Source organism: Hydra vulgaris, chromosome 01 (assembly GCF_038396675.1).
Source record: "Hydra vulgaris chromosome 01, alternate assembly HydraT2T_AEP".
Classification (NCBI taxonomy): Eukaryota; Metazoa; Cnidaria; class Hydrozoa; order Anthoathecata; family Hydridae; genus Hydra; species Hydra vulgaris.
In genome coordinates, this window is record NC_088920.1 from 1,316,580 (window position 1) to 1,342,132 (window position 25,553).

General features: G+C 29.7%; 1 protein-coding gene across 3 annotated transcripts in view; it reads left to right on the forward strand.

Moving 5' to 3' along the window:
- The window catches only part of LOC136074994 (uncharacterized), a 62,274-nt gene extending 61,671 nt beyond the window's left edge, over positions 1-603 (forward strand). For all 3 annotated transcript variants that reach the window (XM_065787175.1, XM_065787176.1, XM_065787177.1), the window contains one exon: positions 245-603. In XM_065787175.1, the coding sequence (XP_065643247.1) occupies positions 245-528 (284 nt within the window). In that variant the 3' untranslated portion in view covers positions 529-603. The remainder of the gene's footprint in view (positions 1-244) is intronic.
- Positions 604-25,553: the final 24,950 nt, after the last annotated feature.

The following is a 25,553-nucleotide window of genomic DNA, read 5'->3' on the forward strand; positions in this document are numbered from 1 at the left end:
AAGACATCAACCTTAAACTATTTAATTAGTTTTTGTCATGTCCACTTCATTTCCAAGATGTATATAATTATATGAGCATCCTTAATCTAAATTAAAATAGAATTTTTTTGTGAGTGCACTTTTTTAGAAAGATATAGCGCTTTAGTTCCAATGAAACTGTTTTAAATATATTAAAATCTTTAACTTGGAATTATATACGTGTGTAATTTCATTTATATTTAACAAACATTTTTTTGCACATTAGGAAATGATAATCATTTTCCACTGACTCCAAAAATTGTTGGCAGAGTTGGTTATTTAATAGGTGATAAATTTGACTCTTTTGGACGTCATCTTGGTTTATCTCAGTATGACGTTAACAACATTAAAGCTGATGAACGAACAGCGCTTGCAAGAGCAGTTGCTGTCTTAGATATGTGGATTGAACGTAATGGGATCTCAAATTGGGAACAGTTAAAGAAAGAATTGTTATTATGTGAATATAAAAATACTGTTAAAATAATTGAGAACGAGTTTGGTTATAAATAATGAGTAATGCAACCATTATTTTTTTGTAATTAGTAATACAGGCCAAAAAAATTATTCATATAGCAATCTATGAAACTTTTTTTTGTTTTTAATATCACATTTTTGTTGATTTAAATTATACCCTAAAGTCATAATATATTATAAATATACCATAAAGAGTATATAGATAAATATGCTATATTTAATATACCTTAAAAATGCCATAGAGTCATTAGTTTAAAAATTATCAAGTTATAAGAAAACGATTTGTTATTTAGCCTGTTTATTAAACTCAGATCTAAAAATAAAAAAAAAAAAGAAAAATTGTAGCAATTAAATTAAATATCTGCATAGATATTTCTTTCAAAATTTAAATTTTTTCTTCAAAACTATAATATGATTTCATATATTTGTATAGAACAGCATAACTGTTCAAAACAAATCATTGTTGTTTGCATCTTCAATTTAAAATTTATTTAAATATTATTTAACAATATATATAAAAAAAATTTAAATATTATTTTTATATATTGTTCTTTTTTAACTAAGTAATCTTCATTTAAATTGAAATCTGTAATGACATTGGACAAATGAATTTTTTTATACTCAATCGAACCATCAGTCTACCTTGATAAGTTACATTTGTTATCTCTACCTATGCATGCTTTGAACTCTTTCTTTTTGCTGCCACAAAACTTTTCTTATGTTGAAAAACAGAAATTACCAAAGATGATAGTAAGCAGAGGTCGATTAAATTATCTTTTTTTGTATACTTCTTAGTAAAGATATCAAAACAAGTGACATCTTTTTGTTATAAAGCGAACAAATTAGAAACATAGCCCTCTAGTCACTGTATAAGTTCTTATATTTTTTTTTTTAGTTATTTAAGCGTTTCAAAAATAGATACATTGAATCTGTAGGTTGTGTTGTATTTGATAAAAATTCTTGGATGATGATTCTGTCTAAATCATTTAATATATACATTTATTAAAGGTTTTTAAAAACATCATCTCTTAAAAATTTGTGTGTATATTTGCCTCAGTTTTATTTATGTTTTCTTTTTAAACTACTGATTAATAAAATGTCTTAGTATTTGGTGTTGTAAACAAAATCTATATTTTCATAATTATTTTGCAATCATTTAACTAATTTATGCATAGTTTATGCAAAAACCATACAGTTTGAAGAATTATTTGTAGATGAGGTATTTAAGAAATTCGAATCAGTACTAAGTCTACTGGTAAAGCTTTGATAGTACTGTATATTTACGTTAAATGAATTGATGTATACAAAAACGTTCTAAGTCATAAAAACTACTTTTTCGGGCAACGAGAAAAAACTTATTAAATCCAAAATTATTACTTTAATGAATTCAAAAAAAAAATCTGGATGCTTTTTGACATCTTTAAATATTAGATTTGTTAAAATATATATCAAAATTTGTGATATATATGTATGTGTTATACATAGTTAAAGTTGTCTGACTTAAAAATAGTTTTTATGACTTAGAATGTTTTTGTATACATCGATTCAAATAATTTAGCTACTAATTAGAGATTTTTTAGCTATTAAGTTGAGGCTTTTTACAATTTCATTGTGTTTTCCAACTTTCAAAGTTTGTTTTTTACCGATAGCAGCAGTTATTTTTTTCGCATCATAAGTTAAATTGATCTATGACAAAAATGTTTTATTTAGATTTTCTTAATGGACTTTCAAATAAAAATTGCACTCATTAGGATGAAGCAAATAAAAATAATCATAGTGAAAATAAGTAGTTAAATGTTTGTCTTTTTTATTCAATGTTTACTTAAAATATTGCGGTGCCCTGTGATTAGATTGTTATGTGTTCTTGGAGCACCTTTATAACAATTTTTTTTTTTTTTTTTTTTTTTTTTTTTTTGCTGTGTATGTAATTATTTTTATTGACTTAGATATATTAAGTTTTTAAAGTCAAACATATCAAAGTCATAGTTACTTAAGTTTACTTAAGTAAACGTTAAGTACACGTTTACTTAAGTAAACGTCGCTTTGATTCGGAATTAAAATTCTCCAAAGTGCAGTTTAATACATGTAGTTTTTTTCTCCTAAAATTATGAAGAATTTTTTTTTTTTAATTTATTACTATTATTTTCTTAATAATATAGGTAAGTAGTTATCTTAATAATATAGTTAAGTAGGGTCTTAAAAAATCTTCAAAAATTAAACAAAAGTTGTATATAAAATATTTAAAAACAAAATCTCATGCTAATTTACGCATATATAAAAACTACAAAACTCTATTTGAAAAAATTCGTAAAAACCTGAAAAAAAATTATTACTCTAATCTTATTACTAAATATAAAAATAACTCAAAACAAATATGGAAAATATTAAAAGAAATAACGGGGAATCAGAAAACCTGTTCAAATTTTCTTCCGAAAATGATTAAAATAAACAATTTATGTGTATATGAACCAAATGAAATAGCGGAAGAATTTAATAAATACTTTACTGATGTCGGAAGTAGGCTGGCTGATAGGATTCCTTCTACGAATACTTCCTTTAATGATTTTTTGACAACTTCTAATAATTTACTTTCTCCCCATGACTTATTCCTAGATTTATCAATTGAAGAGTTTGAAAGAGCCTTCAAATCTCTAAAAAGACACAAAGCAATCGGTGCCGATGGAATAAACGGTAACATAATTATAGATTGCTTTGAAAGTTTGAAAAATATTCTATTTAAAGTTTTTAAAACATCTATACAACAAGGGGTTTTCCCTGACCTATTAAAAATTGCTAAAGTTATCCCGATTTATAAAGACGGTGAAAAATCAAACGTCAATAATTATCGCCCTATTTCTATCCTTCCTACGTTTTCAAAAATTTTAGAAAAAATCATCTTTGAAAAGACATACAACTACCTGATTTCAAATAATTTACTATATAAAAATCAATTCGGCTTTAAAAAAAATAGTTCAACTGAACAAGCCATTATTCAGTTTACACGTGAAGTCTCAAATTCTTTTGCTAAATCACAATATACACTTGGTGTTTTTGTCGATTTATCAAAGGCTTTTGATACAGTTAATCATGATATCCTACTTAAAAAACTTGAGTTCTACGGAATAACTGGTAAATTGATCAAATGGTATAAAAGCTACTTGTCAAATAGAAAGCAATTCGTCTACCACGGAGAAGATATGCTTCCTATTGATTTTCAAAATAAAACATTAATTGAAATAAAATGTGGTGTTCCACAGGGTTCTATACTTGGTCCACTTCTCTTTTTAGTATACATCAACGATCTAAATAAGGCCTCGAACCTTATGAGCATCATGTTTGCAGACGATACAAATTTATTTTTATCAAACAAAGACATTAACAAACTTTTTTTAAATATGAACGAAAAACTTATAAAAATTTCGACTTGGTTTAAATGCAACAAACTAACCTTAAATATTGACAAAACAAAGTGGATTCTTTTCCACTCCTCAACAAAAAAGCGTTTTTTGCCCAATGATTTACCAAAACTCTATATTGATGAAGTAGAAATAAAAAAAGATTCCGTTTTAAAATTCCTAGGTATTTATCTTGACGAAAATATGACATGGAAAACTCATATTGATTATATATCAACAAAAGTTGCGAAAAGTATTGGAATCCTCTATAAGGCCAGAAATTATTTAAATAAAAATAATTTAAAACAACTATACTACTCATTTATTCATAGCTATATAAACTATGCAAATATTGCCTGGGGAAGTACAGGTAAAAGTAAATTGCAATGTCTTTACCGCCATCAGAAACATGCAATGCGAATAATACATTTTTTAAATCGTTTTTCAAATATAAAACCTTTATTCAAAGAAATGAATGTATTAAACGTATTTGAACTTAATTTGTATAATACTTTATGTTTTACGTTTTGTTGTATGAACAACCCTTTATTACATGTTTTTAAAGATCTATTTACCTTTAAAGAAAAGAATAAATATAGTTTGCGAAATAAAAACTATTTAAAAGAACCCTTTTGTCAAACAAAGTTTAATCAATTTTGTATAGATTATCGAGCACCTTATCTCTGGAATAAAATTGTCCAGCCTAATTTTGATTCATCTATCTCTTTTTCTGTTTTTAAAAACAAATTAAAGAATATTATTTTCTCAACGGATAATATATTGAAATATTTTTGAGATGTTATTTTAACGATTTATTATTTGAAATGTTTTGGATTGTTATTTTGTCATAATCTACTTGTATTACTTTATATTATATTTATATTGTAATTTTTATATGGTTCTGGCGACAAGATCGTTGTGATCTTCTTCCAGATTCCAAGTTTATATATTTATATATTACATGTAAATTACGACATGTAAATAATGTAAACTAAAATTAAAAAAAAAAAAAAAAAAAAAAAAAAAAAAAAAAAAAAAGAATTTTTACTTATCCTTGACTGTAAAGCAAAATGGAATAGTCTACTGACAATGATTTAATAGTGTCTCAAAGTTAAAAGTTCAAAAAGGAAAGTATTGACTGGTGTTTTTCTGCATTTATTTTTCGACTATGATGAAGTAAACATTTTAGGCAACATTTTTAGTGCTTTTGAACCAGTCAATTTGGCGTCAGAGAATTTTCAAGTTTCTTATGAACGAAAATTCTCATATTATTATTTGTTTGAACGAAACTTGCTTCTGTACATTGCAATAAAAAATACAATTTAAAAAATATTTAAAAAAAGAAGACAAATCAATCTTGTAAGCTTGTACAGATATTTTTGCATACATTTTGTAAAATACTTATCTCATATTGAAGAACATGAAGTTTTTAAAATGCCTATAATTCAAAAGACTGAAAAATATTATCTGCTTAGGTGTTTCCAATGAACGGAAAGAGAACAGCTAATCTTGACAGTTGTTCAGTTCAATGGTGATTTTTCCTCCAACAAGTATTAAATTTGAGCAAGCTTTTTCTGCTAAAGAACTGTTTGTGACAATTATCCGATCGATAATTTTTTCTTTTTTTTAGATAAATTTCAAAATATATAGAAACTAAACCGTATATAAAACATGCCTACATGTGGCGGAAAGTTATACAAAATGCGAAACGGTAAACAAAGTTTGTTTACCGTTTTTATATTTTATTTAATTTTCACATCACGTGCGCACGCATTTGAAAATATTATATTTAAAAACCTTATCATAAAAAATATTTTAAACAGTAAGTTACTTAGACACCTAACGTAAAAATACTCGAAATTGCGTAATGCATTTTCTTTTTAAAGGACAAACTTATGAACGAATCGAGGGTGTAGCAATGGGTTCTCCACCGGCACCTGTTCTTGCCAATATATATATATATATATATATATATATATATATATATATATATATATATATATATATATATATATATATATATATATGTATATATATATATATATATGTATATATATATATATATATATATATATATATATATATATATATATATATATATATATATATATATATATATATATATAGTATATATATATATATATATATGTCTATATATATATATATATATATATATATATATATATATGCCATGTACAAAAAAAAATTATATATATGGTATATATATTTTTTTATACATGGTATATATATATATATATATATATATATATATATATATATATATATATATATATATATATATATATATATATACAATAGTAGTAGAAAATTACTTAACAAAAATTTTTTCCATTTAATTTTTGTTAAGTGATTTTCTACTACTATTATAATTGCTCTGTTCTGTTAAGAACATTGAGCACTCTATTGTGTAGAATACTTTTTAAAGTTGTTTAAATATATATATATATATATATATATATATATATATATATATGTATATATATATATATATATATGTATATATATATATATATATATATATATATATATATATATATATATATATATATATATATATATATATATATATATATTGGCAAGAACAGGTGCCGGAGGAGTTCCCATTGCTACACCCTATATATATATATGTACATATATATATATATATATATATATATATATATATATATATATATATATATATATATATATATATATATATGTATATATATGTATATATATAATATATATATAAATCTTTTTCAAAATTATAAGTTTTTGCACCACCACCAAAAATTTATTGAAATTAAAATTTTTAACTATTTTTAATAGTTTGAAAACCTTTTAAATACATATTTAAAAGTAAAATGGCTTATAATTTTTATAAAAAACAAAATATACAAGTTTTAATATATAGTATTCATTTATTAAACATAAATTCAAAAAACAATCAAATAAAACGTGAAAAAAAATAACATCACCACAGCTTTAATGTGTACTTTAAAATAAGGAAATATTATGAGATTAATTGTTTTAAACATTTTACAATAAATATTAGTTATTTCTAAACATATTAGTGTTTTGTAACGTGACCTTTATTGGCAATGACGGCTACACAACGTCTTGGTGTCGAGTTAACCAAGTCCTGACATCGCTTTAGCGGAATTTCGCTCCATGTCTCCTTAACTGCGTTCCAAAGTGAATCTTTCGTGGTGGGTTTGGCAGCAGTAACTACCTTCATTACGTCAGCCCATAAATTCTCGATTGGGTTAAGATCTGGCGACTGTGCTGGCCACTCCATAACGTTCACTTTATGCTCCTCAAACCAATTCTTTGCCTTTTTGCTAATGTGCTTTGGGTCATTGTCCTGTTGGAACACCCAGGACAACGGCATTTCATAGTCTGCATACGGCAACATCACTTTATCCAATATATCAACATAAACGTGTTGGTCGATAATAATAGTAATGTGATGAATGGGCCCTACTCCGTAATAAGAAAAGCATGCCCATATCATTATACTACAACCTCCATGTGTAAAAGTTTTGATGGTATATTTTGGATTGTATTCTGCATTCAGCGGTCTTCTGACATACGCCCGAGAGCCTTTTCCACCATCTGTCCATAAAACATTACTCCATTTTTCGAGTGGCCAATTTGAGTCTATTTTAGCAAATCCAATTTGAGTGTATTTTAGCAATACGTTTTACAACATGTCTGGCGCTTGGAAGTGGAACTTTTCTGGGGCTACAGGCTTTTAATTAACCATGAGCAAGACTAGGTTTTTTCAAACCAAGACGAGACCGAGACGAGAAGTTAGTACTTCTCGTGAGACCGAGAACGAGACGTGACGAGTAATTTAACAATTTTTGAAAACAAATTTATTAAAATCCAAGTAAAAAAAAAATTGTAAACATGGTTTTGACAAATAGACATAAATGACATTTGTCAAATGTAAACAACTTTTTCAAATATTAATTCAGAACTTTTTTGCCAAACTTTTCCAACAAGACAATGTTTTCTCTGATTAAGAAGATTTGTTCTACTTTTTCTGGGTGTAAGTTGTGTCTGGATGATTGGACGACATTTCCACCTGAGCTAAAAACTCTCTCAAATTTAGTTGAACTTGTTGGAATGGCTAAAATATGTCTAGCTAATGAAGAGAGTATTGACAATGCATTTAAATGCAATTTCCACCAATCAAGAATCGGAAAACTTTTTTGGCATCAGGGAGATATTCATAATGGCAAATTTCACTGAAAATAGGATTCAGTTCAGATGTTGGCTCTTGTGTTTCAAGTCTGACGTTTAACTTGCGCTTCAGTTTTGAATTATGGGACAAATCTGCTGAAGGGACTCTGGCAACAGGTTGGCACTCAACATTATCCTTAACCTGTAAGGCTAACCATTCTTTTGTTGTTTGAAATTTTTTGAAGAGCTTCAAGTGAAGTCCCTTTAAAGCAGGATTTAAGTAGTTTGTTGCAGCACTCAATAAGTTTCCAGTGTGACAAAGAGGAAATCTTTTCTCAATGCAGATCTTCAGGTTTTTTGCATACAAGACACCGTAGCCATTTTTTCCATCCGTCTCAATAAATTGATCAATTTTGTCATGGATTAAATAAAGAGAATCGGCGACAGTGTTAATTGTTCGAATAGACTCAGCCGACCACGTTTCTGTAGCTTCTTTAAGTGGTGCCAAAATTTCTACTGCTCCCTCGATTGATTTCCACTGTGATGCACTGATGGTCTTTGAAGAAAAAATATCTTCATTTGCACATATCTAATACAATTGTACTCTTTAGATGTAGGACAGAAGTCATGCAATCCAGTTCACTATTCCATCTTGTTTCAACAGATTGGCGTAACTGTCTAAAATTGATTCCTTGAGCGTCTGATTCTGATTCAAGCAACTCAGCTGCAACTGTTGACTGGTGAGTTAAAGAAGCCAAATCTTTGCATGTTTGCGACGCATCATCCTAACCAGCAGTCATTCCAAATGAGTCTCGAACTGCACATTGCAAAATATGATTATTGCACAAGTATTGGTCAAGGCGCTTTTACAATTTGACTGCAAGTTTCATGTTTCTTGCCCGGTCGTTCACGCAGTACATTGGCAAATCAACAGGCAAATTTAGTTCTGAATTGAAAGCTTTCTTGAATATGTTGTTCTGTGATGAAGGCTCAGTTTAGGGTTTGCAATGTCAAACAGTTTCTTGAAACCTCTTGCTTCGACTTCGGTTTGCAGAGTCAAACTGTTTTTGAATGGAATTGTCTTTGTCATATTTGGACTTTGTTTCAAGCATTTCGACCGTGGTTCGTTGTTTCTTCTTAGGAGGAGGAAGATGAGAGTCCTCAGTTTTTTCAGAATACTCAACGTAATCTTGGCTGTTGTTTTTTTTGAGGTGACGATGAAGTCCGCTTGTGTTTCTATCTTTTGTTTTCAAAGACTTTTTGCACGCCTTGCATTCAGCACCGTCACTTGTTTTTTGAAAATAATTCTAGATTTTGTTTTTTCTTGGTGACATTTTTGATCGTTGAAATGAGGCAAGAATATCTCTTTTCAATATGAACAATATGTGTCAAGTTGACTTCCACTGGTAAACTAATGAAAGTAAGTCGAAAGTGCACCATTTTATACAAAAAGTATTCAAAATCTAATTAAAAATATTTAAAATCTAATTAAAATCTTATAATTAAATTTTAAAAAAAAATCTAAATAAAAAATCTAATAAAAAATCTAATTTAAAATCTAATTAAAAATATAATTAAAAATCTAATTAAAAATTTAATTAAAAATTTAATTTGTTTTTGTCAAAAACAAATTAAATTTTTAATTAGATTTATGAAAACCACGGAGTCAAAATATTATTTAATTAAAAAAAGCAAATTATTAAGCATTTTGTAAATTATAATAATTTTTAATTTGGAAAATAATATAATATTTAAGTCTCGTTCTACTTCTCGCGATAATTTTCTATTTGTCGTTTCTCATGAGAAGTCCCATTTCTCACGAGAAACGAGAACGAGACAAGATCTCGCTCATGGTTAATTTGTTGCATAGTCTGATTTGACGCCAAGTCATCCAATTGTTCGTTTACTTGAACGCGATATTGTCTTATTTGGATAATTGACTTCGTAAACGCAATGTCTAAGGTTCAAAACCCGTCTCTTCCCGAATTTCTTTTTTGTTTTTTTTCACAGGCATATAGCCGATTGTTAATAAAATAAAATAGAAATATCAAAAAAAATTTATTGAGAAATTTGTGTTTTAATCACATATAAAAGCAGTGGGTTTTAAAAAATCGTTATTAATTTTACTTGTTAAAACTAAATACAAATAAATAATGTACAATAAATATTATTATATTTTAAATAAATAAACTTTCGCGTTAAACTTTGGGACATAAGGTTCATAGTCTATTACTAATTACTAATCTGTATAAATGACATAGTCTAAATATAACCATTCAAGAAATTTAAAATGTGCAGAAATAAAATTTGTAACTTTTTAAGAATTTCAAAAAAAAATTATTTATTTTTTTGTTATTTTAGATGCCCCAAGATGACCTAACGGCCTTGTTACAGAGCACCGCGCAAGTCCAATTAACCAGTTCACGCTTCCTTCCTTACCGTGACGCGAAAATATGTCCAAAGCTTGTTTCGAACCTTGATCTCCTGCTTATAACGTAAGGGTTCTAACCACTGCGCCACGGCCGCACGAAATTTTTAATTTTGTAATTTTTGGTGCCCCGAGAGTACCTAACGGTCTTTTCACAGATCACCGTGGAAGTGCATTTAACCAGGAAGTTCACGCCTCTTTCCTTACCGTGATGCGAAAAATATGTCAAGAGTTCGTTTCGAAACTTGATCTCCTGCTTCTAAACCAAGCGCTCGAACCAATGCACCACGGCCGCTACTACATATCCTACTTTAGTAAAAAAAAACCAACAATACTAAAAATACACGGAAAACAGTAAAAGAAATAAATAACATCAAAACCCCTTCGCATCAATTAAATCTTACATTCTCAAACGTATGGTAACACTATCTCTGACGGAAAAGGCTGTTAACATTTTTAACAAATATGTGACGCAATACAACGGCCACCCAATAAAATAATTTCTTAGTAATAACCCAGTAAAATAATTTCTTCTAAAAGTGTTTTATTTGATTATTTAAAATTTCAAGTTCTATTTCTTTCTTTCTTTATCCATTAACTAAAAATGAGGTGTCTGATTTAATGAAAAATACTTTACAAAATGGTAAAAGGTTAGGCCTAAATAGTATTCCCACACGTTCTTAAACTTATTTCTTATGTTATTTGCCAGTCCCGCTGTACCATATTGAATGATTCTTTTAGAAAGGCCTTTTTTCAGATGTTTTTAAGAAAGCCCAAGGCATTCCTATCCATAAAAAAGGTTCTCAAATGAACCATGTAAATTATCGAAAAATTTCTCTTCTAGCTACAAATTATTTGAAAAAGTTATGCACAGCAGACTTTATGGCTTTTTTTACAAAAATCAAAGTCTCTACAAACATAAGTATGGATTTTGCAGGGCCGAAGACACCGAGGGGCCTAGGGACACGTGACCCTTACCCTCCCCCCACAAACACACACAGACACACACAACTTTATTCTGAAGGCCCTTATTTATTTTTTTTATTTTTTAAGAAATTTTTAGATAAAGAGGACTTTTTTAGAATTTTACGATTTTGCCCCCCCCCCCCCCCTCTCCCCACGTTGACACCTGTGTTGTTGGCCATGTTTTGTGACAAACACTCCCTAACTCATGCACTTATAAAAAAAATGAAATTATTATAAAAGCTCTTTACATTAAACTTTATGAATGCGGAGTGTTTCTTGAATTAGGAATAGCCTTTGATTCTATTGATCACTTCATCCTACTAAAAATATTGGAGCACTACGGTGTCGTTGTTTATTGATTACTAATGGTTTTCATCGTATCTTCTTAATAAATTTGTCTCCAACAATAAAACCAAATCTTTACCAACAAGATAAAGATGTACCCCAAGATTCTGTATTAGGACCATTGTTTTTCCTTAATTTTAGAAATGATCTTAATACCTATCTAAAATTTTTAACTGTTTACCATTTTGAAGACGACAGCAACTTACTGAATAAAATCAAATCTTTCATATAAATCAATAAACATATTAATCACGATTTCTCCAATCAACTTCAATGGCTGCACTCTAAAAAACTGAGTTTTAATACCAACAAAACTAAGGTTTCTAAAAAAACTGCAGTTATATAGCTGTGGTTACGGTTGAATTAAAAAAGAACTGCTGTTAACCGTGGTTTTTTGGTTTTTCTTGTTAAATGTAACTTATGTAAGTTTGTTTTGCATTGTTTATTAAAAAAGTTATTTAAACAAAGTGTTCTAACATTATGTTTATGTTTCGAAATAAAACTTGCAATGACTTCTTTTTATTGTAAAAAAACTTTAAGAAAAAGAAAGATTTTAACGATCAGATAATTGTAATATAGTTTTTGTGCAGAAGCTAGAGCAGCTCGAAAAAATGAGTTCAACATCTGTTGATGTGAGCTTTATATAGAGTATTGCATAGTAAATTTTTTAAAGATTTTCTGCTCTTTTGCCCGAAATCAGCACAACAAAAACTCTTGCTTAAACAGTTTGAATTGATCAGTAGATTTAGGCACATGAGTGATGCTATCTTTATTGAAAAGTGCATTTTGCTCATCCTTACGAGAAACCAAAAAGTCTAAATCCACGTTTTCCTGCAAAATTTAAAGTACTTTTTAAAAAAACAATCTTTTTGGCACCTTAACAACTGCATAGCATTTCCGTAAAATCTTTCATCGGCGTGCATTTTTAAATTTGAATGCAATTAAGATGCTATTTCTGTATTCATAGCAAATATATTTAAAAGCATAAATTTAAGAACAGTATCTGCTGTCGATGTCGTAGGATTTTCTCTGCTAAGGAATTCTACTGCTTGTTTTGCAGGTTCTTAGGCGGCACGTAATATTGCTAATGACTCAAAATCTAGATTGTTGATTGCATCAAGAACATTCAATTCAGTAATGTCTGAAAAAACGTTTTTTAGTTTTTAACAATAGCGTAGTCATTGAAAAAAGTGAAATCCAAAGATAAAAACCATCGAGATGCATTTTGATTTCTTTACCAAACTCCTCAGTAACTTTCTTCTTGAAAATTTCAATACGAACTGATGACACTTTTTATGAATTTTACTACTTATCGTACATTCATTAAACTGTCAGGGTAGACAACATTAATCTCATTGTTTTCTTAATCAAAAAACTAAACTTATCATTGTAAATTCCATGTTCCTTCTCCTCTGAATCACTGTTTCCTTGGGAATTGGTACATTTGTGTCTATTATTTATGGTACCTTAAGCTGAATTTATATCCTATTTGATAATTTCTTCTTTAATTACTTCCTTTTTATCAAAAAAATCCTGATGGATTAAATTCGTCACAGTTGTTGGACTTTTAAGACGACGATTTTCTCTTTGTTGAATAGATGAGGAAATAAATTTGTTGCTAGTAATTATAGTAATCAAATCATCGTCAGCTAAATTTTTTTTTAAGTCTTGTTGTTTGTAAGTAACTGTCCATGGTTTTAATTATTTTTTCCGGTTGAGGACTTGAGCTGCTGCTCGATTCTCCAGTCGAAGGACTATTAATAGCAACTTCATGACGCAAATTATGATTCTGCAATAGTTGTGGATCCAACGGAACTAAAAATATCAGTATGTTTTTTAAGGAATAAAAACCTTTAATATAACGAATATTCTATCCTATTTGAGTATTCCAATAATTTATATTCGAATATATTTGCGTGTTTTATTCAATATTCGAACATTTTCTTTGAAATACTTGACTAATTTTGAAAATGAAAACACATTTTTTTTTTTAAAACATCTTTGCTTCCAACAAGGCCGCAAGCAGCCACAAATAAAAGTTGAAAATTACTGAAAGAGAAAAGATGAAAATTGTACAATAAGATAACGATTGACGCACGACTTAAAGGATTGCAAATTATATAAATTAGGAAAGTAAGATGAAGGAAGCGAATTCCAAAGAGCTGATGTTTGAGGAAAAAAACTAGTCGAATAAACGTTTTTGGAGCACTTAGGAACAGTCACAGAAAAAGGATGTCACTTAATTGAATGACGAGTAACACGAGAATGAATTTTAGTAGATGGCACAAGAGATGCTAGCTCTTTAGAGCAGTGCCCATTATAGTATTTGTAGAAAAAGAGAAAGAAAATCAACATTACGACGATGTGATAATGGTTGGAGGTTGGCTGTAAGAGCAGGTCCAACTAAGTTTACAATGCGTTTTTGCACCTTTTCTAAAAGAGAAAGGGCATCATTAGAAGAACCGCCCCAGATATGGCAACAGTACTCCATACAAGGCCGGATTTAAGATTTATAGAGATAGAGAATAGAATCCGTAGTAAAAAAGTGACGAGCTCGATAAAGAGATGCAACCTTAGCAGATGCTAAGTTTGCAACTGATTTGATATATGGTTTCCAAGAAAGATTGGAAGTAAGAGTTAATCCTAAAAGATATAGAGTAGATGACTCATCGAGTATATCACCGATCATAAAAATAGGAAGATCTATATTATTGCGATAACAATAAGCAGAAAAAAATTGAGTTTTATCTGTATTGAAATTAACCAACCACTGTGAGCCCTATGCTGTAGGAGAAGTGAGATCCTTTTGAAGCTTAAATGCCTCCTCCTAGCAATCATAGGGTGTTGGTTTCTTATCACGACAAAATTAAATGGTAGAATCATCAGCAAACAATGCCACCTTAGATGTGAGAATATCTGGAAGATCGTTAATGTAAATTAAAAAGAGTAATGGGCCAAGGATACAACCTCAAGGAACCCTTGAAGTTACATAATAGGAAGAAGAGTGCTGTCCATTTAGAACAACTTTTAAAGTACGATTGGAAAGGAAGGAATCAATAATCTTAAAGATGTTGCCGGATACACCTTAAAAAGAAAGTTTATGGAAAGGACCAGCATGCCAAATTTTATTAAAAGCTTTTGAAATGTCAAGAGTGAAGGCTTTAACTCCTCCATCTTTATCTTATGCACGATAAAACTTATCAGTTATTACTGTTAGCAAATCAGCTATTGAACGAGAAGATCGAAATCCATTTGATGCTCAGAAAGTAAGTTATTAGTATCAAGATGAGAAATTAAGTATTTGTTAATTAAAGATTCAAAAACCTTGCTTATGATAGGAAGAAGACTAATGGAACGGTAGAAAGACGAATCAGATCGCTCTCCAGAGTTTTTGAAAATACGGATGACAGATGCCGCTTTTCAGCAGGCTGGAAAATAAGACTCTCATAAGCACTTGTTGAATAGTTTTGAGAGTATAGACGACAGCTCCGAAGAACACTTCTGCAAGACAACAAAAGGTATGTGGTCCGTGCAACAAGCACTCTTTTTGATGTTATTTCTGATCATATTGACCAAGTCCTCTCTCTTTATGCATCAGCTAATATAGTTGTTGTCGGTGACCTTAATGCTCACCAGTCTGAATGGCTTGGCTCTAGTGTCCGTGCCACAAGCAGTAGAAGAGTTTAGGCAGGAAATCACTTTAGATACAGAAGCTGAAGTGATATGAATGTCAAACAATGGATCAACCTATTTGTTGGAAATATCAGGTAGAACGCAACTAATGGAATCAAGAGATGATATTGATAAAAAGTTTTTAGCAATAAATTCAGCTTTGTCTTTAGGTAAGGTGACAAAGTCTGAACCATACAAGAGAGGTGGAATTAAAGATTTGCCCTTTATTAATAATACTAATAAAGATTCTCTTGAAGTCACGAGAGCCTAATTTTTGAGATGAGATACAAGATTTCACGACCTGAGAACAGCGGGCTTTGGCGTTAAACAAAACCTTTTTACAATGGTTTCAAGCAGTTCAAACAGACGTCTATTTTCTGGAGAATTGTTTTGCTGATAAATATTAAAGTAACGGTTTCGATTGGCAATCGCAGCAGTACAGTGTGATGAAAACCATGGAGGAGAATGAGGCTTGACCTGGAATTGTTGAGCGGGAACAAAAGATTCCATGCCAGCGTGAATCCACGAAGTTATGTATGAAGCACATTTGTCGACATGAAGACAAAAGATTTTTACCCAAGGGCCATCACGAAGAAAATCACGAAAAGAATCCCAGTCAGCTTTACTGTAGTTATAAGAGGTTTGATAATAGGGGGATTCAGGTGATGAAGAAGTATAAGATATTAGTTTTAGAGAGATCAAATTGTGATCAGAAGCACCTAAGGTTGAATGTGGAGAAACTGAGCATTGACTAGGATCAAGACATAAGTTGAGTAGAGAAGGTAAATGATTCGAGTAGTCAGGAAAACGAGTTGGAAAGTTGACTATTTGAGTTAGGGATTGAGAAAAGCAAAAGTTGTGGGCTTTAATGCTTGCAGAATCACTGACACTAGAGCCAAGCCAATCAGAGTGGTGAGCGTTAAAGTCACCGACAACAACTATATTTGCTGATGCATGAAGAGAGAGGACTTGGTCAATACGATCAGAAATAACATCAAAAAGAGTGCAGTCTTGAAATGAAGGAGAGCGATATAGAACAAAGAGAACGCCAATAGAGTGAAGTGGTGCTAAACGAAAGCACATGAATGAATATTCTGTGGATTCAAACCTAGTTTCATGACAAATGGTTGAATCATTACGAATGTAAATGCTCAGTCCAAGCATGCGACTATTGGAGTTTTTATGAATTAAAGGAAGATAACCATCAACACTAAGATCACAAGATGAGACAGCTGAACTCAAATTAGTCTCACAAGAGATAAGACTTAGAAGTAGAAAAGTTACTTCGAAAACCACGAATATTAGTGAATGATAGGTTTAGAGAACTTGGTGATGATGATGGTTTTTTGTGTTTTATAGTTTTTGGTACTTTATACATTTTTAAATTAGACTGAAGAAATTGACTCAAAGCATAGATAGTGCTCAGAACACTGTTTAATAGCCCAAGCAATTGCCTCATTACTACTATTAAACCCAAAGCCGTAAAAAATGGCTCCAAATGTGGCCTTGGCAATCCACACCAAAAGTATAAACAGGGACAACAGCTGAAAAATATCAAAGCATTAACAGTGCGCAACATGGCCCTGTTAATACTTTGATATTTTTCAGCTTTTGATGAAATCAGCCTCTCTGAGAGTTACCACAGAGTTCGAGAAACCTGACTACCAGCCGGCCTCAGAACCATAAAACTAAGTTTTAGAGCTGTACCCTCATTAAAGACACAAGCCAAACCCATACATTGAGTCAAGAAGATCCAGCATTTAACATCCTAAACTGGAAACAATGTATTAAAAATACATTTGCGCCAGCTTAATAGATGAAGAAGGGGTGCGAGGCTGGTCAACAGATAGAATCTGTTTACCCCTGAAGTCTGTGCCTAGGAGGCCTTCTTCAAGACAGTAGCCGGGTGCATTTAACATCTGCCCAAGATGAGTATTTTTATCGAGACACCATCTGTAGCTTTTACTCAACCAAGTCCCCCAAGGCAGGGGGTGTTTTAAGTCGGAGTTGGCATCTCCTAGCCTTTGCCTAAAAAGGCGTATCCTACAAGGCAGCAGGACATGTAACAGATTGTACTGGGTTACATGTTACCAGTAGCAGGATAACCTGATCTGATTTAAGATGTTCAGCTTTCCGGCAAAATACAATCTAAATAATAAAATAGTTGTTTAATTACTTACAATTCTTTTTTTAGTATATACTTTATATTTTTATATATCATTATACAAAAAACCATCGAAACCGTTTCTGAAAACCGACGGTTTTTATTTATATCGGCTTTGACAAAAAACCGCGGTTTTCGGTTATCGGTTAAAACCAATTGGAAACGCTTAACAAAACGGAGCTCATTATTTTTAAATCTAAAATGTATACAAACCTAAACTTTTGACCAAACGGCCAAAAAATCATTTTTCTCGTTTCGTCCGAATATTTTTCTCCTCGTTTCATTCAATTATTTTGGAATTAAAGTTGATACAAACCTATACTTCTCCTTTTATCTTAAAAACTTTGCAGTGGAGTAGTGTAGCAGTGGAGTTGTGTAGTAGCGGAGTTGTGTAGCAGTGGAGTTGTGTAGCAGTGGAGTTGTGTAGCAGTGGAAATGTGTAGCAGTGGAGTTGCGTAGGTCAAATGGAATGCTAGCCTAAATTTGCAACTATGTCAATAATGAAGCTATACTCAATATATACAATGCAATTTTTAGATCACATCTCAGTTTTGTTTGTCGGGTGTAAACGCAGAGCAAGTCTCATGCTTTTTTAAGATTATCTAATCTAAAAAACAAGGCTTTAAAAAAATATACTTTTAACAATATATTCTAAATTTGACATCCTGTTTCTCTTATCAAAAATGCTCTAATTGCATGATCTTGTTTATCTATTAAATTGTCTATTTTTCTGGAATCATAAACAAGTAAATCTCCCGTTATTCTCCAACTTTTTTACCACTGAAATAAGTTATCGTTTTTATTTTTTATTATTTAGCAACTTTAAATTATCCTTTACAGTTGTTCGGTAAAATATGGTATTAATTCTATCATAATTCAATGCAAAAAATCGTGCTATAATTTACATTTTCATTTTCAATCACTCAACCATATTTCACAATTTAAAACTATATTTCACAATTTAAAAACAATCTTTTTGACGATTTGTTAGAAATTTTGTATGTTAGGGTGACCAACCGTCCTCCTTTAGGAGGACACGTCTTACTTTTATGCCTGTTGTCCTTCGTCCTACTTTTTGAGCAAAATATTAATAAATGTTCTCCTTTTAAAATATACTTTTACTAAAAAACTTTCGGCTTGATAAACATTCCACAATATTTTGTAATTTTTTATGAATTTAAGCAGCTATTTATCGTTTGAGTAATTTTTGTCTTTTCAAAAATTCCGTGCACGATTGTCCTATTATATTTGAATCTTATTTGTTCGAATGTAAGATATTCCCATCATATTCAAATGCAAATAGTTCGAAGTCTCGAAATATCGAGGTTTTGATAAAAAAAAGTTTATTCTCGCTTTATCTTATAACTTTTTGCTCGTTAATTTTTTTTTAATATAAACTTACTTTTTTTTTAATATATTTGAAGCAATTTTTTAAATGTAAATTGTCTTTAAAAGTCTAATTTTTAAGTGTCTTTAAAAGTTTAATAGTTTTTTCTACAACAATTATAATTACAAAAATAAAGTGATTTTTTAACTAATTATTAACTGAGTAATAATTGAAAATAATTTTTTATTATGGTTTTTTTTCAAAATTAAAATGACTAACAAAAGAATCTTATTCGATTACGGATAAGTTACAACAATCTTATAAGCTGTTCAAACCAACTAAGAATCTAGTAATCTATTATTCTGTGTATTCAAGCAAGTTTTTATAAATTACTAGTAATCTTTTTTTATAATTTTTGGTTGACAACAGTTTACAGTTTTCACAATTTGTGATGTATAAAAACTTTTATCCATCTTAGTTGTGAACTCGTGCGTGGAATGGATCGTGCGAGGAATGAATCGTGCGAGGAATGAATCGTGTTAACTTGTGCGCGTATTGAATCGTGCGCGGAATTTTGACCTTTTAAATGGAGATTTTTTTTGTAATATATTTTTTGTGCTGTCTCGAACGAACTTATGCTTTGATCTTTATTTTCTGTTTTTAAATATTTTTTACCGCAACCAGAATTATTTTTTATCTCCTTAGGCTTTAAGTGAAACTCATACACTTTAGTGTGTTTCCTTTTTTAAAATTATCACCGCCATCTTTAAGCCTATATTTAAATATTTTGTTACACCTAGCTTTGTGAATATTGGGTTTTTCTCTTGGTTCGGCAACGAAAATAGAAAATAAATATTAGACTTTTCCATATTTTTTTATAAAATGAACTTCCACACAATGTTCTACAGCAATACATTTCTCTTCCATCTTTTTTCACCTCTTTTGGTCTAATAATGCTTGAGTAAGAACAAGGCATTTTTCTTTTGGAGCAAAACTTTGAGTTTAGTTTGTTTACATTTTTGTTCATACTCGCCTCCTTTTTAGACTAAGAAATAAGTTGCGCAACCGAATTAGAGAAACGTCTATTGAAGTCAATAAATCTGTATATTTAGCATTTAATAAATTTATGCATTTAGAATCATTTTTTATTTTATTTAATTTTCCCAGTCAACTAGCAATTTTTTATTACAACCCTTTTATTGAACAGTTTTCCAGTTTGCAAATAATATTTATTTATGGCTCATCAAGAATTTTCTCGTGCTATTTAAAAAGCAAAAACTAGAACTTAGATATTTTTTTTAACTTTTCACTAAGCTGCTATTGAATAGATATTTTAAAAATTGCAGTGGTAATGTCAGTACTTAAAAAATTAATTAATTTTCATTCCACACTCTTTTAACTTAAGTTTTAAGTTTGAAACAATTTTTTGTACGGAACATAAAAAGTTATTTTCAAGTTAAGTATTACCAAAAAAAAAATTACAATCATGATTTACTTACTGATGCCTCATATCATTATCCTAGCGTATCAGAAGAGTTTTTTTCATATAAGAAAACTTATTAAATAATTATGATCCGATAAGAATCCTCCACATTAATATATGAAGCAGTAATTTTAAAAGATTTTAAAATCTTATTGAAGAAACTAAAAACCTTTTAAATATACTTTGTTTTCATCTTGCTTAAAATCTTTTAAAATTTTTGAATTTATATCTTTAGAGAAGCAAAATAATAAACGCGGTGGTTGAATTCTTATCTATGTAAATGAAATTTCGCGCATTGCCTTAGGAATGATTTAAACGTTTTTGACTGTGATAAAGAAACTTTAACTATTGAAATTCTAAACAATCATAAAAGAAATATTTTGTTAAACTGTTGTTATTGAGTACCTGAAGGGGTAAGTGAAAACTTGAGCCTTTTTTTTTCAACAAAATCTCTTTAAGAAAAGATTAAAAGAAAAAAAAATAGCATTTTCTTATTGGAGATTTTAATATTAACAGTTCACTCTATACCGACGACTTCAAAATTAGGAATTTCTATGACCCATTTTTTGAAACAGGAGCCGTACCCTTGATTGATCAAGAGTAGAGCTCCTGCTTCATAAAATGAGTCAGAGAAACTCTACTAGAGTCACAGTAAATTCAGTGACCCTGGTAGGTAACATTACAACAGATATCTTTAACAATAATATATTTTTTTTCATTTTTTTTTTTTTTGCTATATAAATTTATCAAATTTGTAAACCATAATATAGATTAAAATAGCAGAGGCAAGAAAAAGACATAATTGGTCTTATCACCAAGCCCCCTAGTCTATACCCTGAATATAAAACACAATTTAAAAAACGTAACACTATATAATATAAGACGTTTTTCTAAAAACTTAATAAAATAAAAATCATTGGCCCTATAGTCATACTTTAACTTTTTGTTTTTGTATTGGTTTAAAAAAATTAAAAAAAAATTAAAAAAAAAGAAAATTGGTACAAAGGAACTATATTACTAAAAAGCAAGCAAGCAAAAAAGCATAATCCTGAAGCTTTTCTTTTACACCAGCATATACCTTGAAATATGCGAATAATTCTTAGAAACCATAATTATATATATATATATATATATATATATATATATATATATATATATATATATATATATATATATATATATATATATATATATGTATATATATATATATATATATATATATATATATATATATATATATATATATAATATATATATATATATATATATATAAGAATAAAGATATTTTTTAGTCACTAGCTTTTATATTAAATTTTATTTGGCCTGTTGAAGTTAACTTTTTTTGCAAGATTTGTAAGTTTTAAAATAAAAATTAATAAAATATATGTGTTGCTACACAGAAACTGTCAACTATTTTTTAATTAAAATTATTTGCGCTATAATTTTTTTATATATTGATAGATTGATACTCTTTGAAACAAAATAACTTCCCTGCAAATTTTTGCTTGTAAGTAAGAAATTTTATTTAATTTTTAAGATGATCTGTTACTACAGGTTTTTTAGTGTAAATTTTTGCTTACTTTATTTAATTAAAAAAACCTCCAATATCCTCCAGTCTGAAAATGCATTAAAATCCTTACTAAGTATATATATTATAATTTAAAGTTAGTTTTAGCTTTTAGCTACAATAGTAACAAAATATCTCAACAAGTCTCTGGCAATGAGGCTCTAGCTTTACTTTTAGATACAAATATGACCAAAGCTGGATATCAACTACATCGAAATGCTGCTTTGAGAAAAAACTGTGGACTTTATCCTTCATATCACATAATAAAGGCAGCAAAATTATCTTGCTATCCAAATGAAGTAGAGATAGATGATTTTTTTTGCTAAAATCTCAATGCAGAGCTTGGTCGACCACACTGCACAAAGACTATGTCAAGTACAGAATGAAGTTATTGAAACAGTTGCTGGTGATACAACCATATTTGCTACTTTAAGACACAAGGCAGGATTTGATGGCTCAATAGAACAAAGTGTCTATAAGCAAACAGTGTCTAAAGATGGTATCCGTAATATACAAATAGAAGAGTCATTGTTTTTAACTTGCATAGTACCACTTGACTTGAGCTCATTTGCTGGTGGAAAAAAGACAACTTTGTGGCGAAACCTAAAACCATCATCAACTCTGTATTGTCGCCCTATGCGTTTTTCAGTTTGAAAAAGAGTCTAAAGATATTATAATCTCTGAAGAAGCTAAACTAAAAGAAGAAATAAGGAATTGAAATTGTACAAAAATTATATTAAACAATGGAAAAGTACTTCAAGTAAATCATGCGATTGAAATAGAAATGATTGATGGAAAAGTACACACAGCTTTATCTGAGGTCACTAACTCAAGTCTATGTTGCTCTATCTGTGGATGCTCACAAAAAGAGATGAACAACATTGATGTCAGCATAGTAAGAAATTACCAGGCAAAATGCTTGCAGTATGGTTTATCTGCACTGCATTGCTGGATTCGATGTTTTGAATGTTTTCTGCATATTGGTTACAAGTTGCCTATCAAAATGGGGCAAGCAAGAACAGCAGAAGACAAAGCACAAGTTGCTGAAACAAAGTCTCACATCCAACAAGCTTTTCTGCAACAGATGGGCCTTGTTGTTGATCAACCAAAGTCTGGAGGATCTGGTACATCTAATGATGGCAACACTTCTCGACGAGCATTTACTGATGCCATTTCTTTTGCAAATATCACAATTGTCAATAAGGAACTAATTTTAAAATTGCATATTATTTTGTCAAGCATATCAAGTAGCTATGAAATAAATACTGAAAAGATTACCATGATGTGTACAGAAACTGCAAAGTTGTTTGTGAAACTGTACCCATGGTACTACATGCCGCAAAGCCTTCACAAACTGCTGATCCACGGCCCAGCCATCATTAATAGAATCTCACTGCCAATCGGAATGATGAGTGAAGAAGCACAGGAGGCAACAAACAAATTTTTCAAACGGTTTCGTGAACGTCATGCTCGAAAAGCTTCAAGATGTATGTCAAATGAGGACATTTTGAAAAGATTTCTATGCTCATCTGATCCTTTTATAGCATCTTTGAAGCAAACTTGCACTTCAAAAAAGAAGGACTTTCCTGTTGAGGTTTTGAAGTTACTATTATCAGGAGATGTAAATTTGTATATACTTCATTTAAATATATGCAGACATAGATGATTGCCTTATATTTAGTATTTTTTTCATAACTTTGTGTACCTATTAAAAACAGTAAAATGTAATCTTTTAATGTTTATTCTGTGGATTGTGTTTGAATTGAGTTGATAAGATGTGAAAAAATGCATTTTTTTTTTTTGTTGCTGTATTTATAATTATTAAGAAAAAAAAAATTAATAAAATAATTTTTTTAGTCACAAATATGTTTAGAAGCTCTAAGTATGTTATTTATATCAAATTTAATAATATTTAATAAAAACATAATTTTGGCACAAAAATGGGCATTCTGACCCACTGTACGCACTTGGGAAATAATAAAAGAAATAACTGGAAAATAAAAATCATGCCCAAACTCCTTACCCCGGATCATATAAGTTGATAACAAAAGGATATAGGAGCCAAGTATTTTTGTTCAAGAATTTAATAATTTTTTTTTTTTAAATTGGCTTCGAAAAAACATTGGTTCGAAAGTTGCTAAAAAGATTCCTAACACCTAAGCCTTATTTAGTAATTTCTTAGTACCTACGGATAATTCCGTTTATTCTAATATGTTATTTACTGATTTAACCTAATACCAACAATAAATAAGTCAACGAGAATAACTAAAACTACATTGTCATTACTTGATAATATAGTTACTAACAATTTTCAAAACTGTCGTTAAGGAACGGGCATAATCAAAACTGATTTAACAAATCACTTTCCATTCTTCTTAATTACTGATAACATTTCCCAAAATAATTCCCTCTCGAACTTTATAATTTTAACGCGACAGATCAATGAAAACTCCTTATTGTTATTTCGAACTCTTTTGTCAGAAAATATCGATTGAATCTTATTTTACAATCCCATGAAGTCAATAATTCATATGAACTATTTTTAGCGCAATTCTGTAAACAGTATGACAGCATTTCCTGTTAAAAAAAGTAATTAAAATGTCCAAGTCTCTTTTAAACTCCTGGTCGACCAAGGGACTGATAAAATCGACTAAGAAAAAACAAAAAACTTTATATTAAATATATTTCAGGCATAAAACATATGAAAATAAAATAAACTGAAGTGCCAAAAAGTTTTGACACACGAGTTGTGGGAAAACATTGTGAAGTACAACTGCTCCAAAATATAACAAAAACTGTCGAAGCTCGGTAGCTTTCCACTTTTGAAATTCAAATAAAGATCTCGGTCGTCTACAAAACTCCATAGGCATTGCATTTCTTAATGAACACAAATAAGCTGATGTTATGCTGATAGTGTTAGATGATTGCCTACATTGGAATTCACATATAATCCATAAACATGTAATTCTGAGAACCACACCAAGACAAACTAGGTGCATATAATCTAAATGGAAATGAGAAACCATGCCAATATTATTTTTAGTAAGCGGATATACCATATTTGGAGTATGATGTCCTTCATCCTTTTGCGCAGGAGAATCTTCATCAGTTCTTAAAGCTGCATCTAATTTTAGGAAAGTCATTTTACTTGAACAATACCCACCTTCTTGTGTGCATCGCTCACAGGTATTATAACCGCAATGCCCTTTAATGCATTTTGTAAAGGCTCTTGCGGGTGCATCACAAATAACAGCATTTATAGTTACTGTATAGTGTTTATCTATAAAATGTTTACCTTCAACACCCAGTTGTTTCATTTCTGTAACAAAATCGTTTAAATAATCAAACAGTGAAAACGGCTTTGTTATACCTATATAGAGTCCAATAATGAAAACATCATTCAAAGATACTTCAAGTATAGAACCTAAAATAGGCCATAGCTGCACATTTGAGCTACGAAAAACTAGTAGATCATCAATATTGATATTTATTCTTAGATTTAGACAATCAGCAGGCAACTTCT